Source organism: Dysidea avara, chromosome 9 (genome assembly GCF_963678975.1).
Source record: "Dysidea avara chromosome 9, odDysAvar1.4, whole genome shotgun sequence".
NCBI lineage: Eukaryota > Metazoa > Porifera > Demospongiae > Dictyoceratida > Dysideidae > Dysidea > Dysidea avara.
The window spans coordinates 16,357,339-16,375,444 of NC_089280.1; the positions used below are offsets into that span (position 1 = coordinate 16,357,339).

The 18,106-nt window shown below is 39.4% G+C and overlaps 1 protein-coding gene across 1 annotated transcript; it reads left to right on the forward strand.

Moving 5' to 3' along the window:
• The first annotated feature begins 54 nt into the window (after nucleotides 1-54).
• LOC136266054 (E3 ubiquitin-protein ligase TRAIP-like) lies at nucleotides 55-17,797 on the forward strand. The gene is made up of 14 exons (XM_066061011.1): nucleotides 55-182; nucleotides 247-271; nucleotides 316-460; nucleotides 514-553; nucleotides 611-833; nucleotides 8,067-8,171; nucleotides 9,357-9,444; nucleotides 10,051-10,223; nucleotides 10,620-10,772; nucleotides 10,837-10,894; nucleotides 10,953-10,989; nucleotides 12,690-12,730; nucleotides 12,872-12,925; nucleotides 17,584-17,797. Exons 1-14 carry the CDS (start codon nucleotides 119-121, stop codon nucleotides 17,692-17,694), a joined length of 1,317 nt encoding a protein of 438 aa, XP_065917083.1. The 5' UTR covers nucleotides 55-118; the 3' UTR covers nucleotides 17,695-17,797.
• The last annotated feature ends 309 nt before the right edge of the window (nucleotides 17,798-18,106 follow it).

Sequence of the window (18,106 nt, forward strand, 5' to 3'; positions counted from 1 at the left end):
GTTTTGCCAATGCGTTCATTTTGATCTGAAACCATAATCAGGTTTTCAAGTGCACTTTAGTTAGAATGAAAGCTCACGTGCCTAATCGCGGGAAAGCAGTTTGAAAGGAAGATGAGTGATGTTGCGTATTTCTTGTGTTATTTGTACAGATAACTTGAGCAACGACTTAGCAACTACTCCTTGTATCCTTAACAGTTCAAAAGATTGCGTGTTGAAAGTTTTCCTGAGCGTATCTTTATAATCCAGGCGGGCACGTGTTTCACTTTGCTTGGTAAGGTATATTAGTTCAGTATTGTTGCTAATTTCACTCTGTAGTTTATCTCAATGGCTGGCGCACTCCAACACATGTCCCCAGTGTCGCGACAAGTGCGCTAAAAAGTCGGTCATCAAGCTGTACATTGACTCAAGTGCATCTGATGTTGAAAAAGATGTCGCTGATTTAGACAGCGAGCAACTAAAGGTGAAGCTACGTACTTTACAAATGCAGCAGTAAAGCTACGTTCTTACATGCAGGCTGAACTTACTTCAGCAAGGCAGTCAAAGAAAGAGCAGGGTATGGATATAGTGTTGAATGTAGTGGTAGTGTATTTTATGTGCTGGCGTATGGCAGAGGATGTGTTGGCAAAAACTAAAAGAGAATTGCAGGATGTTAAAGAAGAGCTAGTGGCTTGGCAGTGTCAGTGTAATTCTGCATGTCAGAAACTTGAGCAGCAGAAAGATGTTGCGTCAATGTTGAAGAGAGAAATTAATAGACTAAATGAAGAGCAGAAAACTGCATTGAAGGCTGTTGAAGAAGCCTCAAGGTTGAAGACAAAGCTACAGGAGCTAAGACAGTATGTTTATAAGGAAATCTGCAAATTGTATGTAATATAAATTGCTGTCATGTCTGCTTGACGTGTGATTGCTAGCTTTTATATTACTAACACTTGAAATTTGTTGCCAGCTTACTTTGAAGTTTTCTGGTATGATGCTTTAGTAGAAAATTAGTTAAGTTTACTTACGGTGTTAAATGCGTAAATTTCCTTGTTGAAGTTGCCAAACTCTAGCTGATCTACGTACATACAGTATATTTGTATATTCCAGCTGACATTTCCACAACATGTCCCTTCTTATATGCCCAGTGATCTGTAAATTTGTCTGTTGTTTTAAGACTATGTACTGTTGATTTGCCTGTATTGTCAATTATTATTCTGCTGCAGATTTGTGTACTGTGTTTATCTCTATTTATCCACAGTAAAAATGCATGCATGGGCTGAATAATACAGGCTCTTCATCTCAAGCTATAGAATGCACTCCTGGGTCTGTTTATGTGCCAAAATGTTAAAAACTAAGTTATCTACAATGCTAGAATCTATTATGTGCTTCATCCCATATTTCATTGTCACAAGTAAAGATTCCAAACTGTCATTTGGTTATATTAGCATTCTTAGCACCGTAATCATCTTGTGTATGGTGCACTCTAGAAAGAAATTTCCTATAAGCCAGGCTTGTTTAAATGCTGAGTCCAAAAATCACTTATAGAAAATAAGCACTCAAACCTCCAACAGATAATTGGTTACTCACTGACAATTGCTACAGTATATTGGTTGAACTGTCAAGTTGCCAATTCTCAATTTTGTTACATTACCTTTTTTTTAGTCTATGTAGGCGTGTGTGTGAGAACACTATCTTGCTGTGTGTAGATTGTACAGTTAGGCCACTTCAACTTGGATTATTTGTTTCATGGGTGAGGTTCCTTTTCCACGAAAGCGGTTTGTTGCAAAGTTGTAGCAAACCTTGTAGACTCGGCCACATATGCAAATAATTACATCATCATTACAAATGTAATGTACACACAAACCTTAGGCGATTTTCCATTCCTCACCTGTTATGAAGAATATTGGTTATACCATTGGCATATCAGTTACAGGAATGGGCAAATAATCGGTATCAATAAATGTGAAATGTGTGTATCAGTGCAACACTAATCATTTATGCCATAACGACAGACGGGAGGTTCGTAGATTTGTGAGACGACTCGTACTAGTGTGATTGATAGGATAACAATGACACACTACACTCACTATAACAGTACGCACATGTCCTAAGCATTACATCACAATACACTCTAGTTAATGTCTCAGTCATTCTCTACATTCTCTGGGCTGGGACCTAGTACACCACTCCATTCCTTCATTTTCTGGAGTGCCCTTAAGGCAGCAGCTCTAACTTCACATATGCGAGTTGTTTCCTTAGTAGCTGTCTTCTGTTGGGGCTTGTTACTAGCTGATAAGTCAATTTCTTCTGCAGTAGAGCTGCTATCTGAAGTTTCACATTATTCACTGTGCACCTCTAATGGGTATAACTTGGCTACCGGTTGAGTTGTCGTCTTGTGACTACTTGTCCTGATATGTGCAGCCTGCACTTGACCATCATTCCCCTTGATAAGATCTTCAACTATGGCTAATCTCCACTGAAGTCTTGGCTTATTGTCCTCATGCACAATCACCACATCTCCTGTTCTAATGAGCTGTTTACTACTTCATCTAGATATCTTGTGAAATTCTCTTAACGAAGTCAAGTATTCTCTTTTCCACCGTGATGAAAAGTGTTCAATTAACTGTGTGAGTTTGTCTACTCTCTTCATCAGAAATATACCATACACAACACTGGGGTCAACCAGTTCTTCTGGGTCATTGAGAGAATGGGGAGCTTGTTGTATCCTCCAGCCATAAAGCAAGTGAGAGGGTGTTAATGGCTGCGGGTCTTGTAGATCAGAGTTTACATATGTAAGCGGTCTATCATTAAGCATACTCTCAATTTCTACCACAACTGTCTGCAATTGATCAAGAGAGATCAATCTACCAAGAGTCTTTCTGATGGCTTGCTTGGTCAATCCTATCAAACGCTCCCAAAATCCCATACCACGGAGCACCTTTTGGTACAATCAACACCTTGACGTCCCAATGCTTCCTTGATGTCATCAGATTCAAACACTATCTTCAATTCCTCCACGGCGGCACGATAGGTGGAAGCGTTGTCTGATAGTATGATGGAAGGAAGTGACTTGCAGCTGGCAAATCATCAAAAAGCTAACAGAAATGTTTTTGCAGATAGATCATTAACAATTTCCAAAATAATGGATTGCCCTGGTGCTTGTGCAGGTGAAGAGGCAGGTGTATGCTTTGTGCTCACCATTGGAGTCCTTGACAGCGTCCCAGTGAAATCCACCCTGTTACAGCAAATAGTCTGGGTTCTCCAACACGTGTCGTGGGTAGTGGTGGTGGATCAGGAATCCTAAAAGGTTTCCCCATTGTTTTGGCACAGGTGACACATTTTCTTAGGACACTTCTTACCCTCTGCCTGATGGAGGGAATCTGAAATACTTGTCATAAAGCTGTTACAGTAATAGCTACTCCCCCATGGTGAAGTTTCTTATGGGTGTCTTGAATAATCAGGTTGTTAAATGGTGTTTTGGGGGGCAGTAGTAAGGGAAACTTAGTAGCGTCACTGACTGGGGCATTGTGGATTTTACCACTGCATCTTATAAGTTGATTCTCATCCAAGTATAATCTGAGTTGTCTGGGACGTGAATTCTGATTCTGTTTCTTCAGTAAATAATTGGATTCGATTGGATATCCATTGTTTCAAGGCAGTGTTTGCACTCAGTGGTCCAGTTACTCGTGGTTGTTGTTTATGGGCATTGTGAGCAAACCTATCTACGTATGCAGTGACAGCTACTAACTTAGCAATATAGTACTATAGCAAGTAATGTCCATAACACTATGAATACCTGTTACATCTTCACTGGTCTGGGTAGCTTGCAGCGTGCTTTCATGCTCATCTTCATCTGCTAGTTGTAGCAAGGCATTGGTTGATGTCCATTGTGGCCAGTCTAGACTCGACTGTAGCCATTGGGGCCCCTGTAGCCATAGCTGCGATGAAAGGAGCTGTTGAGTGGAGATTCCTCTGGTCAGTAGATCAGCAGGATTATCACTAGATGGCATAAAGGACCCATGTGTTGGCTGGGAATGCTCCCACAATCTCTGCTACACAATGAGAGATGAAAGGCTTAGAGTTGTGTTGCTTGTATATCCTAGTAACCATGACAGCCGCCATCAGTTCTAGTTTGGGGAGAGTGATTGTCTTGATTGGAGCTACACGACTCTTGGACATAACCAGTGAAGTCTCTTGGTTTCAACAAATGGTAAACAACAGCACCATAAACCTTAGTGCTGGCATCTGCGAAGGCATACAGGTGGGAAGCTGATGTATTCAATGTTGAGAAGTAACTTCTTGGAATGGTGAATTGTGACAGTTTCTTTAGATCAGGGAGAATAGTGAACCAAGTGTCTGATCTCTTTGGGAAGAGGTTTGTCCCTGGTTTGCCATATCTCTTGAAGTAAAAATTTTAGCTCTGGCAGTCGCAGGTGTTACCCATCCTAGTGGATCGCATACCTGTGAGGAGGTCTGTAGGACATCTCTTTGTAGTGAAGGTAGTGTTAGTGGGTGGAAGTTGCTTTGGAGCAAGTGATAATGTGTCTGTGATGGTATTCCACCGAAGACCTAGAAGTCCCATAGTTGGTTTAGGGTTACTTGTTTTGTCTCTTGTTGTGACTGTCTGAAGATGATGACTATTAGATATTAGATGACCATGACCGGAGGTTGAAATTGGCTTGACTCATAAGTTCACGAGATAACTTGTAGTATGATAGTAATTCTTCTTCTGTATTGCAGCCAGACAGGACGTTGTCAATGTAAATGTTTTCCTTCATGTCAACTGCAACTGGTGAGGTAGCTTTACTGAGGTGTAAATCAAGTACTGCTGCGAGCATAAAGGTTGAATTGGGTGACCCAAAGGGAACAACAGCAAAGTGGCATGTGAGAAAATGTTCAGTTGAAACATTTGTACTTGACAGCCAAATAAATCTAGTAAAAGCCCTGTCATCTGGGTGCAATTGGACATGAAGAAAAGTCATTTCTTTGTCTGTTGAAAGAACAAGGCATGGCTGTGAAAATGTAACAGTATAGCTAGCACACAAGTTGTTTAGAAATGGAGGTGCCGCAGTCAGACAATCATTGAGACTATTTGAGTTCCCATTTCCACGGCAGCTACCGTCATATACAATTCGTATGGGTGTTGTAACAGAATCCTTCTTGACTGGATGGTTAGGTAAATAGTGTGTTCTCAGTGGTGTTGTGATTACCAACTGTTTCAATGAAGCCTCTCTGCTTTTGGTCTTTGATGATGCTATTGTAGATGGTTAAAGAGTTCTGGTGTTTGGTTAAGTTTGTTAACTAAGGCGATAGTCCTTTTCTTGCAGATGTTAAAGTTGGAAGGTAAGTAAGGTTTGTCCTCCTTCCATGGAAATGTTGCCACGTAGACAGCCTCAGGTGTTCGTGTGACGGAGGACTGCTGGTAGGCACAAAGAAAGCTTAAGATGTTGTATTAGCAGTTGTCCCAATGGACTCCACAGACCAGAACTTCTCAATGCTGGGCTCTTCAGGTACTACTGTAGATGTCATCTACAATAGGATAGAAGCTGCTGGCTGCGATAGAGAACACGGTAATGGTCCTGATAGAAGATAGCCAAGTTTTGACTCCTGGGCTATTGGGCTATCTCCTCTAACAATGTTGTTCTGTACGAATTGCCAGTAGTAGTCAGTTATAATCAACAGTGAGATACTAAAGCTCTTCTTTGATGTGACTGGATGAGCCCTTTCAGATGTGACGTAGTGCTGACAGAAAGGGGAACAGTGTTCTGGATTGGTTGGCACGATAAGCACTTGCATGGGGATCAGTTCTCCAGTCAGAGTCTCTATCTCTACTGTGACAATGCCAAGCCTCTGGCTGCATTGCCAAACGATGCTAAGGAAATGTCTGTTGTAGATGCTGGTGATATGCCTGATTCTCTAACCATCTCTGTGGCTATGAATGAACGTTGAGCACCCTCATCAAAGAGAGTGTTTGCACTGGTCTTGGTGTGTCTGGCAATGATAGGAGTTACTGCAGTTTTAAGTAGGCAGGTGGTAACTGGCTGTGGTGTGGCACAAGGTGAAGTTGATGTGAGAAGCTCTGCAACATCTGCTGGAGAAGTTGGTGGTGACACCTTGCTGTGTGATGGTTCTCTAGATGGTAATTCAGTGTTGGACAAGGTGGTGTGATGCTTCTTGCATTTCTTACAGTGAAATCTTGACTGGCAATGTGACACCTTGTGATGTGCCAAGCAGTTAAAGCAGAGGTTATCTCTCTTGACGATGTCAATGCGTTTCTTCTGATACAATTTCACATGAATGTGTGGAATGTTACCCTCTGCAGAATACACATACTGGTGCTTTCTTCTTAGGTGCGGAGCGACCTCTATTGTCTCTAGCTTCAACTTGAAAAGCAGCTGTAGTCGAAGTGCTGGAAACTGTATTGTATGGGTTGTGTAGTCCAGCTTGAAGGACATGGATCTCTTTCTGAAGAGCTGCCATTAGGTCTTAAAGAATCGATGGGGTATTTGAATGCTCTCTTGCTAGGTTGCGTCTTACTTCAGCAGTGAGTTTACTCATGATGATTAGAACCAGCAAGTCTCCATAAAAATGTTCAGCTTTCCCAAGTGATGAAAATCAACAAATGTGGCTTTCAATAGAGTCATAAAACATGCGTAAACTAGACAAACTGTTTGTAGGGGAAGCCATGTTCATAAGAGCCTTCATGTGTGCGTTGATGAGTTTATCTGGTTGGTCAAAGTGGTCCTGAAGCAGTGCTATTGAATGTGTGTAATTCAGTTCTGATAAGGGGAGGCCATCAATTGCTCTAGTGGCATCTCCCTGTAATTTGAGCCTTCAGGTAGTTTAATTTCTGTATTCTGCTGAGGCTGGGGTTGGCATGGATTGCTGCATAGAACAAGTCCCAAAATATATGTCTGCCATGTTAAGGGGTTACCTGAAAAGATTGGTAGGGAGAACTTAGGTAGATGGCCAGTGGCAAAATGTTGGGTGGGGTGACTGATGGCTACTGGCAAACTGAATGTTGGCTAGTGGTAAGCTGTTGTTATCCCACTGATGTTGGCAATGGTCCCAAATGACTCACTGATGAAGTGCTATATAGGTTTCTGGCCAATGAAATTACTGTAGTCTGCTGAATGGTAAAACTAGTAGGTGTGTAAACAGCTGGAATCAAGGGTTGTGGCCCAAAATTTATAGTATTTGTTACGCTTAGAAGTCTAAAAGGCAGTTTGCGGATGGAACTGATGAGTTGATCATGTGATCTTCCTCTGATGTCACTGTGGTATCTAGCTGTGGTCGGCCAGTGTTAATTTGAACTGTACTTGATTGTGCCTGGCTAGCTTCTAATAGTACTTGATTTACACTTGTTATAGATTCACTCACTTGTGATTGACTGGCTTGTGGCTGACTCTCTAAGTGGTCATTGTTCTCTTGTGATACTATTGTGGACTGTGATGTCAGTGAAAGTTGCTGATCAACTGGCTCTGAATGTCTGTCTGAACTATTCAACTCAATAAACCTTCAAGCTCTGGCGATCTTATCTGTGATATCTTGCAACTCTTCCACTTCTAGCACTTTCACTTGTATTATGCTCGGATATCTTCTTAGTGATTTGCTTAATGACGTTGGTCAAAGAAGTGGTTGTATACTCATTGAATTCTCCAGTAACTAGTTCATCTATCTTGTTGTACAGTTGTGTCACGTGTCCCTTGTATCCGCTACTGGATACTTGTAGACGAGTCTGCTCCTCCATCAGTCCGCTAAACAACAACAAACAAATGTTCTAAGGAGAGATGCGGCTTACCTCTTGGGGTACCATTAAAAGAATGCCACGGTACGACTTCTGAGACTGAGGTTAGAATAATGTCGAGAGCAGCACCAAAATAATTGTCATAACGACGGATGGGAGGTTTGTAGACTGGCGAGAAACAACTCGTACTAGCATGATTTGATAGGATAACAATGACACACTGCATGCACTATAACAGTACACACATGACCTAAGTATTACATTCACAATATACTCTAATTAATGTCCTAATTAATGTCTCAGTCATTCTCTACAATTTATATATGTGTATTTCTTTATCCAGTATAGAGCATGTATTGGAGGGTAGTGAAGACGAAGTTGAGAGCATGGTGAAGAGCTACCATAACTCTGCTACTGAGCTAGCCAAATATCTCGTTGTGCTAAAACAGTTAAGTATTATCAGTATGAATGTGATTTGATATACATCACCCTCTCTTTGGGGGTACCTAGGCTGGAATGTCCTTAGTAAAGAGGTGTCCTGATTTCAGAGTGGAATTTGTCAATATAGACACTTGAAATGGGGACAACTGCATTAGCTGGACTATTAGTTATTGCCCCCCCCCCCCCCCCCCAAAAAAAAAAAATCAAATGTCTCTTAGATTGTAATCTGACTTGGAAAATCAGGACACCCAGATAATCTGGACACGTCCATTATACACAAGTTTCATTGTACAAACAAGTGTAAAGTAACGTGGGAAATTTACAAGCTACAGTAGTAGAGATTATAGATTGCGACAAAAAATGTTTGAACAAGTGAGATCATTACTTGAATTAATGTTACTGCAACCGTACATAAAGCACTTTTATTTAAGTGATCATTACTAGCTTGTAAAAATCTTATTCCCCCCTCCTGGCTTTTTTCCTAAACTTTTTTTGTTAAATTATTCATCATTAATGAATTTTCATAACACCACATCAAAGGAAAAATGGTGCCAATGTATCAGCCATGCTATACTTGTACAGCAAAATGTGCCCCTATGCTAATTACTAATATGCAATGTAGCCATTTCACATGGTTTCTGACTATGTCTGTCCCATGAAGCTAGCCTATAACTTAGTCTGTTTACTGTGATTGTTGAAAATGTGGCACTAAAATACGGTTTAATTCTTTAGTACACAGAGTCATTAATGCACTACCACAATTGACACCTTGTGCTATCAGTGAAGTCCGTTGCATTGCGTGTATTGTTGTATGCTAAAAGCACCTGTTTAGCTGAAGTGATGTCTAACCGTGACAAAATCAAGGTGAGTAGCCTTAGCCATTTATGAGTTATGCTTGCCTAAAGGCATTATTAATAGGTTAGTCAGCCAGTAGAAAATTTCACTAAATGAATATATTTTAAATTTCACATTGGTAGTGTTTCTGGTCATATTGAAGACACTTTTGGACTTGACCAATACTGCCAAGGTGGTGTTATGAGGCTGGTTTCTGGTCAATACTCTTTTGTGGAAAAGTGCTAACATTCATGATCCCTAGAGTCTGCCGTACTATACGATAAACCTGTTTGTGCACATTTCACGGTATTTTTTGGAGGTTCCACTGTAGTTAGTGTGTTGTTGTTGTTGTCCTCAGGAACTATGAGAGCCTCAAGGACAGAAAAATGACCTTGCAATCACAGAATAGCTCAATGAGCTTAGATCTCACCAACATGAGGAAAGCGGTAAGCAAGACATAATGTGTACGTTTTAAGAGAAATGATTTTAGACAGTTATGATACCAAAAAAAATTGTGTTTGATGGTTTGTTTGTTTTTTTAATAAAATAAATCTGCTTAGTCTGTACCTAATTTGTAACTTGCATACCTGCTCACATTGTCAGATTACCCTCATTCCCTTGTAAGGGTTAAACCAAGAGATTACCATACAGTACAGTAGTACTTATAATAAAAATCTCTCCTAAACAAACTGGTGCCCCCTTCATCTAGATGCTGTTATTTAAAAAGCATATGAACAACAAGATATCCTCATGGAAGAGTATGTGTATCACATCAAATTTAACAGTAAAATACAAGACAATATTTTTAGAAGCCACATATTATAATAACTTGCTTACAATTTTGCTCTACTTTCCAGCCTGACTATACTGTTGTTCTGTTGAGACCACTCCACCCCCTTTACTAGTTAGTGTCTTAGTTTGTGCATCCTGCTGTCTGCTAATTTCCGTTTGTACAGACCTACTGATCTTATGCATCCTATGCTATCATGTTTCTTGTTTCATTACTTACATAGATATTCCTTTGGTGTTTCGTTGTGTTTATTTCACTACAGTGGAGGAGGACGAATGAAGAGCTCATTCAGTCGCAGAATGATCTTGCTCTATCTCGAGAAGAGGTGAAATCACTTGAAAAAGACAGATGCAGTTTACAGCGAAAGGTTATGACTCTACAAGATGCGGTGGACTCTCCTGGATGCAAGGCATCATTAAAGAGAATGTTAGAAAGGTCAGTATGTTCAGTAGATCCTTGGTTATCTGAACTGAGCACCAAAACTAACTGTTCTGTTAGAGTATTTAATCGATAGCGTGCGTTCTATTGGAGTAATTGGATAGAGCTCTGTATACAAGTCAATGGCTTTAGTTATCTGAACACTTAGTGAACTCTAGGTGTTCGAGGATCCACTTAATTTTCCATCTTGCAGTTATGTGTACTATTATTGTACAAGTATTTGTGTAGTGTGGTATTTTTGTGTGCAAGCGCTGCACTGACTCATAGTACCTGAGTAGTACACAGGTGTCCCAGAGCTGGTTCACTGTGTGTGTGTGTTGTATATCTACACCCTGTATGTATATGCAATGTATGTGCATTTATTCAAATTTGTGTTTTATTTTGTATCGATAGTCCTGCACCTGAGTATGTGCTGTCAAAGAAACAGTGTAATGGTGATCTTCTGAAGGAGCTATTTCCGGATTCAGATGAGGAGAATGAAAAGCCAACAGAAAATGCTGGAGCTGGCTGCAGCAGTAGTAACACAAGTTCAAGCCTCATGGAATCGTTAGTTACTCCAGCAATGTCTCTGTCTGTGTGTAGCTGTGATTCTAATCATGGTCTATTACAGGTTGGGTGTGGAGGCTAACGTTGCCATTACATCATACTCTGCCAAAAAGAAAAAACAGGTAGATTACATCACTACCACTGTGCCTATAATTTTATTTGTCTATCATTATTTTGCAGTTTGCTCACCATCAGTCCACTTCACATGATGTACTGGGTATGTTGTGATATAAATTATGCTCAAATTTCAGTCTTACTTTTATCACAAGTGTAAGGAAAAATTGGAACCGTACATTTTTGAGTAGGAAAAAAAGCAATGAAACAAGCAGTTATACTAGTTGACATTTAATTCCTAATTCAGCCTGTCAATATAGCCATGAGTGAAGTAGGGGTTAAATGTCAACTAGCTCTACTCAATTGTCTTTTTCCTTATACTTGTTTGTTTACTTTTTACAGCAACAGTTCGTTGCCATTGCATACTGCATCAAAAGGAAGGAATGGTGCCTGACACTTCAATTTCATGACTGAACGTGTACCTTGATTATCAATGACTGAAATATGAAGTCATCACTATTCCGCTTCTTTTCAGCTGTGTTTCACTTGTTCTATTGTTACAAACTAAGATCAATACAAGAAGTACTTCTGCAATCGATCCAGTCACTACAGAAATTATGGTTTCATGTGTACCCCAACTATCAATTGTGAAGTAGCCATTTTGCTTCTTTTTCAGCTATGTTCCACTTGTTATACAGCATTACAAATGAAGAACAGTACGTGAAATGCCTCTGCAATCAATCCAGTCACATAACGGGAAATAAAGCACTGAAGAAGTGTCCTTGTGTCATAATAAAACTTTAATATACATGGTTTCCTTAATACACAAATACACAAAAAATAAAAATTGGAATTTTCAACTAGAGTAGGGACCATAGCAAGTCTATAAAAAGTACTGAAACAAGCTGGAGTAGTCCATGATATTAAATCACAGTAAAACAATTAGAAGTGTTGCACGGTACACTCTTATTGTTTTACTGTGATTTAATATCGTTCACTACTCGATATTGTGCACTACTCCAGCTTGTTTCAGAACTTTTTATCGATGTGCTATGGTCCCTACTCTAGTTGAAAAATCCAAATTTTTGTGTACTTGTTTGTAGACTTTTTGTAAAATAAAATTATTATGACTGGTGAACCCACACATATTGCATCAAAAAGAAATAGCACCTTGCACCCCAGCTGTAAATTATGGTCTGAAAAGTGAGATGTCTATTACACTTCGTTGTCAGCTATGTTCAACCCGTTACATGGCATTATGAATCAAGAACTGTTTGAAAAGTACCTCTGCAATCAAACTAGCCATTATGAAAAATATGGATGATTTCCGTTACGATGGGAAGCCATCACGTACTACAACAAAATCAACACCTTTAGCTGTCAGCAAAGATGAATGGGACACAAAGGAGAACCATGAAGAATGCATCGTACATACTGTGGTATGCTAAAAGACATTTACGCCATCGAATAGTGAAAAATGAAGCTTGTAGCCTTACCCATTGTTGAGTTATAGGTTTGGGCATGGTCTGTGAAAAAATATCACCCCGAAAACCAGCCTCGTTTCCCCCTGATGACGATGAAGCTAGGTAAAACCCAAGCCTTCAGATCAACCCAACATGCTTTCAGCAAGTTGCTATGAATTTTTTTTTTTAATTATTAAACAGAATTTTCTACTAAGTAATGTCTAAAGCATCAGTTTGACACTTTGTTTTCTTTTGCAAGCTTACGTACTTAGGTGTTTACCAGGGTTAAAACCAAGTTTGTTTTGTGAAAAGTGGTGCATGTATCTGTTAGTCTAATTACAACCTTGAAAATTGTTCTTACAGCTATTTTTCATATCACTGTGTCTTTCTTTCTTAACAGTTCCTATTAACATTCAGGCAAAGGCAAGTTCTAAACAAGAGGTATGTTGTTATATCAGATAGTGTACGTGTGTATACATAATCTATCATAAATATACGGTACACTTAAAGCTGTGACTTAATCGTCAAATAATAACCATTGAGTGTTAGCTGTAGGTTTATATGTGTGTGTATATACTGTAGTTTCACAAGATGGGCTACAATGGAATGGGAGGACAGTCAAAAATTACAATACTAGTAAGTAATATGGATTCAAATATGTTGTGATTCTGTGAAACAAGACACATGTATATGTTGCTGAACGTTATTAATTTAAAAATGAAATAGGGTTCCAGCAATGAAAAGTAGTAAAACAAGATATATGGATGAATGAATGATGGTAACTATTACATACAACATAGTTATGTGATAAAATCCCTATTGCCACCATCTGTTCAATACAAAAGTACGTATATAGCAGTGTTGTAATAGCTACCATCACTTGTTTCACTACTTTTAACCCTACTTCATTTCTAAAATCTTGAGTGCATCTTGATCTTCCTGCTTGTTTAGAATGAGTTACATAATAGAGTAAGGAGTGTGGTTTGCCATGGCTAGCTTTTGCAAAACTGCAGCTGGGGCGTGATCATAGAGTAGTGCACTGATTGATAAGTACAAGGCATATGTTCTGATTGTTTAAGGGTGTGGTTAGATCAGCAATTGTTTCTTACTTGGTTTTAAAGTGCATATAATTACCACTAGGTGTTTTAATTCTGCTTGGTATAATTGGCTGTAGTATTAGTTGATGAAGACGGCTGTTTTTGTTATCCATGCCGGATATTTGGTGCTGGTTCCAGTGGTAGCACAACATGTGAGCCTACGTTTGCATCAAAGCTGGAAATTGGCAAAACTGGAACACTATCTCATCATGCCAACTGCCATTCACATACGCTAACTCAAATTCCATGTTAACAGATTCTCTACCTTCTCTGGCCATGTAAGCCAATATATTGCCACTACTTACCTCTGCAGTGGTTTTAATGTAGTGGTGATTATTTGAAATTGTCACAGGCCTATCACTGTTCATCCTTCCAGAGTTTATAGTTCCCTTTTTTAGAATTTCCCTATTTAGATTTTATCTTGTACTGCTCCCAGGGGAAGATTCTCCATCTTGTGGCACAACACGGTCCACTTGTACAACACAGACCCAAAAAATGTAGCGTACAGATCACCTGATATTCAAAATGAGGTGTTGGTTATAATGGCTGGCTTGATGCATGTGATGAAGTTAGAAAAGCTGGTGTTTATTTAATACTAGCTGACAAGACCAAAGACTGTAGTGACGTTGAACAACTTGCCATTCTTTAGTATGTTGACATACATTCTGCAACTCAGCATGAGGATTTTTTAACTTGCGCTTATGTTGAAGCTAAGGCACAAGATGCTGAAAGTTTGTCAACATACACTATAAGCACATTGCAATACCACAAGTTAGATGCTTCAGAAAGTCATATCACAAGGATATGATGGCGCCTCTGTAATAAGTTGGAAAATATCAGGTGTATAACAATTTATTAAAGTGCATACACCCATGGCTGTTTACATTCACTACTATGCATATTGCCTTAATCTTGTTTTGGTTAATAGCACAAGTTAGTTCCTAAAGCTTCAGAATTTTTCACATTGCTAGAATTACTCCATGTCATTATGTCCACCAGTAAAGCACATACAATTTACACTAACCAACAGGCTATTCTGTGTACCAGTACGACAATTGCAGTGTCTTTCAGATACACACTGGGCATATTGGTTTGATGCAGTATACACAATATGTAGCACTCTTGGTGTCTTCAGATTATCGTGCATGGCAGGGATACAGCGAAAGCCACTGAAACCATGGGAATTTATACACAAATTAAAATTTTAACGACATTAATACTCTTTCGACGAATCTTGATGTGTACAAAAGACTTATCTGATCAGTTTCAAAAGCTGCTGAGTTAGTAACCTCAACCCTTGAACACTACAAAGTTTTTGATCAGATGAGGAGTGGGAAAAACTTTATCAATATGCAAAGGATGTGACAGCTTTGTGTGATATCACAGAAGTAGCACCTAGGCCTCAGCATAAAAAGCAAATGCCAAAACACTGTAATGTTGGGATAGTATTAAAAACAACTGGATCTAGGGAAAGTATTGATAGCAGATAGCCAATTTTTACTTTCCAACAATCTTAGATGCTGTGATAACTGAGATGCAGCGCAGATTTGACCATAAATATCTGAAGTGTTCCAGCAGAAGCCCATAATGGCTGCAAGGCTTGCGTGGCACTTATAGGCTCCTGGATCCAGTGTTGTGTGCCTGACTTGCCACTTTTCCTGGATATAAAGATCAATTGATACCTGTCATTGAGTTACATTAAAAAGAAAGTCTGTGACAATGGAATGTACCGTCACCGAGAAGATGCTTAGGATAAGGAAATTGCATTCATCAATGATATTCTGTTAGAAATTGTTCCAATGAAGGACCCATTCCCAGTGCTAATCAATCTGCTGCAAATTTCGCTCACAGTTGCTGTAACCACAGGAGAATGTGAAAGATCGTTTTCAAGTTTGAAGTGGATTAAATCATATCCATGCTGCTCCATGTCTGAGCAACAAGGGGTTAATCTGGCTGTATTGTCTATTGAAAAAGAACTTTCCCAAAAGCTTTGTCTGGATGAAGTAGTTGACAAGTTTGTTGCAGAGGATAAATACAGGTGGATAACTCTGCCATAAAGTCTATTGATGCTAACTACTTAATTGTAGTATGTAGTGTAGTTACTCTCTCATTTTAATAGTTAGTGCTAGGCAGTTTACACAGGATGAGTAAACCAGTCTAGTAGATAATTACAGTTTATTTTGTAGTCAATACTGTGAGTAAGATATGCCAGAACCTAGATAGTAGAGGACCAGAACACTCCAGATCACTCTTCAATGTGCATTAAACACTAAGAATATTATACAATCATGTGATCCAAGTTTTGAAATGGCACAAAGCTTTAGGTGTGAGGTCAACTTCTGGCATCAGTGGAGTGCCTTATGCCTGGAGACAAGGAGCTACTTGTGGTGATATGATTAAATGGATTTGAGCATAAAGAATCGATTCAGTGTGCTGGTGGTATATCTCGTCTAGTGACTCAAGTCCAGTCCTGGTTAGCTAAGTTGCAATGATGGTCGTCATGCCGAGTTGGATGTGAGTAGGATAAACTTCCAATATTCCACCAATTAATTTGACCACTGAAACATCAAACTGAGGTCTACTCACAACCACAACTGAGGGGCTGTAACACACAAACCAAGGTCATAGTAATTAGATGTATGCGTGACACGTCTAACTGCTGTTTGTACTCATTTTGCACAAACTGTAATGTGTGCCATAATCCAGGCAGCCTTGTATTAGTTGTAAGTAGCATCCCAGGCCTTCACTTAGGGTAGGTATTTAGTTGAGAACTGTCACAGTACGTTATTTCTCCAGTGCCAGGTGATGTGTACATACACCCCTGTAGTTGTAACCGAATAAATGTATATGTGTGTTTGTCAGTGTCTTGTGGCAGGTTGATTGGAAGTAGTCACATGATCAACTACTATGGTTGTCAATGAATAGCTACCTACAAGTGAATAGAATAGCTGTTAATAGTTACTTAGTTTATTTTCTTTACACGCACACACACAGAGAGCTGCCCAGAGAAATTAAGGGGCCCAGGGCAAAGAGTTAAAGTGGGGGCCCAGGTTTCCATTCTGAATCACAACTTCACCCAAGCTGTAAGTTGAAGACCAAAAAAAAAAAAAAAAAAAAAGTCATTACATGCTAACAATGACAATAGCTACCCCTCACCAACCATATCTCCTTATTTTATAAGCTTGTTACACTGCTCCTCTGAAGAATACTGTGACTGCTCTATTAGAGTATATCGATCTTTTAAACAGGTATTCATGGGGCCCTGGGCAAAATGCCCCAGTTGCCCCCCCCCCCCTGTGGGCGGCCCTGCACACACACACACACAGAGCATACACCATAGCACAGCTAGTTATAGGTCTTAAGTGTACTTTTTAAATAGTAGTTAGACATTGAAACACAGGTTTCTACGGAATTTAGAAACCCAGAAAGCCCTGTGTTGTGGTGCACAAGCGAAGCGAGGACGCTACTACGGGGCCTGAGGGTTTCTAAATTCTGTAGAACCCTGTGTTTTGATGTCTAACTAATTTAGACCACAGCTCATTGTTGTACCTTCACTGCTGCTTGTGACATGAGACATGTAACATTAACAAGCCCAATGCACCTACCTGTAACTTGTAATGCATGATACCTGTAAGTAGCCAATGAAATTCAAATATTTCACCTTACTGTGGTCTAAATGTTTGATAATTCCTCACAAGAATGTGAGCGTGTTTCTTGTGCATTTGTTTTCCATGATGTTATGCCCAACCATCAATTTATGGCTGGCTACGCCTGTGTGAAATAAAAGGAAAGGCAAAGCGCAGAAGGCAAATACTTGTTACCAGTTTGTTATTTTGGTAATAAGGCAAGCGGACGAAAATACGGGTTTCAAAAAAAATTCAACATCTGACCATCTGAACATTTAAAAAAAATTTTTTTTAATATGCTGGATTAGAAGTTAGATACACTGAGGCTATTCTGTAAAAGTGAGTCTCTCTCACGCACACACACACACACACACACACACACACACACACACACACACACACACACACACACACACACACACACACACACACACACACACACACACACACACACACGCACACACACACACACACACAACACACACAATTGTCAATCATAAAGGAGTACCCTTTTTGTCATGTGTGTGACTATGTAGCTGAAAATGTTGACTAACATTTTGTGTTGTTATAGCCCAAGGGAAGACAACCAGCTGCTGTTTCTAATAATCTGGACAGGAACAAGAAATTGAAGTTTGGTCCTGCCAAAGCAAAGTTAACAAAACCAATTTCCTTGTATCCGTAGACATTACTATCAAACATGTAGTCTACATTTGTACACAAAATGCATTTATCAAGTTTTAGTTGTAATTCAATACAGTTACAGTACTTGATTATTTTGTAATGCATATGGTCATCAAATCTAGTAATGTAGAGACAAAGTTGTTGTGAATTGTTTCAGTAGAACAGTCTCTGGCTCCAAGTTTTGTAAATGGAACACACTGGAATGAACTATTTTAATGCTTACAAGCTGATACATTCATTTACTATGAAGTTTGTACACAAGTGCATGTGGAACGAAATAACATGACAGAAGTCCAGATACAGTGGAACCTCAAACTTTCAGTTAACCAAACTCCAAATGATGAGTTCAAATTACATAAAATTTTACAGAGTGGCTATTCATATGATGGTGCCATATGGATACTTTTTCACTG

Bases quoted from the DNA above. Each gene is read 5' to 3' on its own strand.
- LOC136266054 (XM_066061011.1), top strand. From the start codon at position 119: ATGTTGCGTATTTCTTGTGTTATTTGTACAGATAACTTGAGCAACGAC. The intron at 10,224-10,619 runs GTCAGTATGTTC...TTGTATCGATAG, and splicing joins TTAAAGAGAATGTTAGAAAG to TCCTGCACCTGAGTATGTGC. The intron at 10,895-10,952 runs GTAGATTACATC...ATTATTTTGCAG, and splicing joins CTGCCAAAAAGAAAAAACAG to TTTGCTCACCATCAGTCCAC.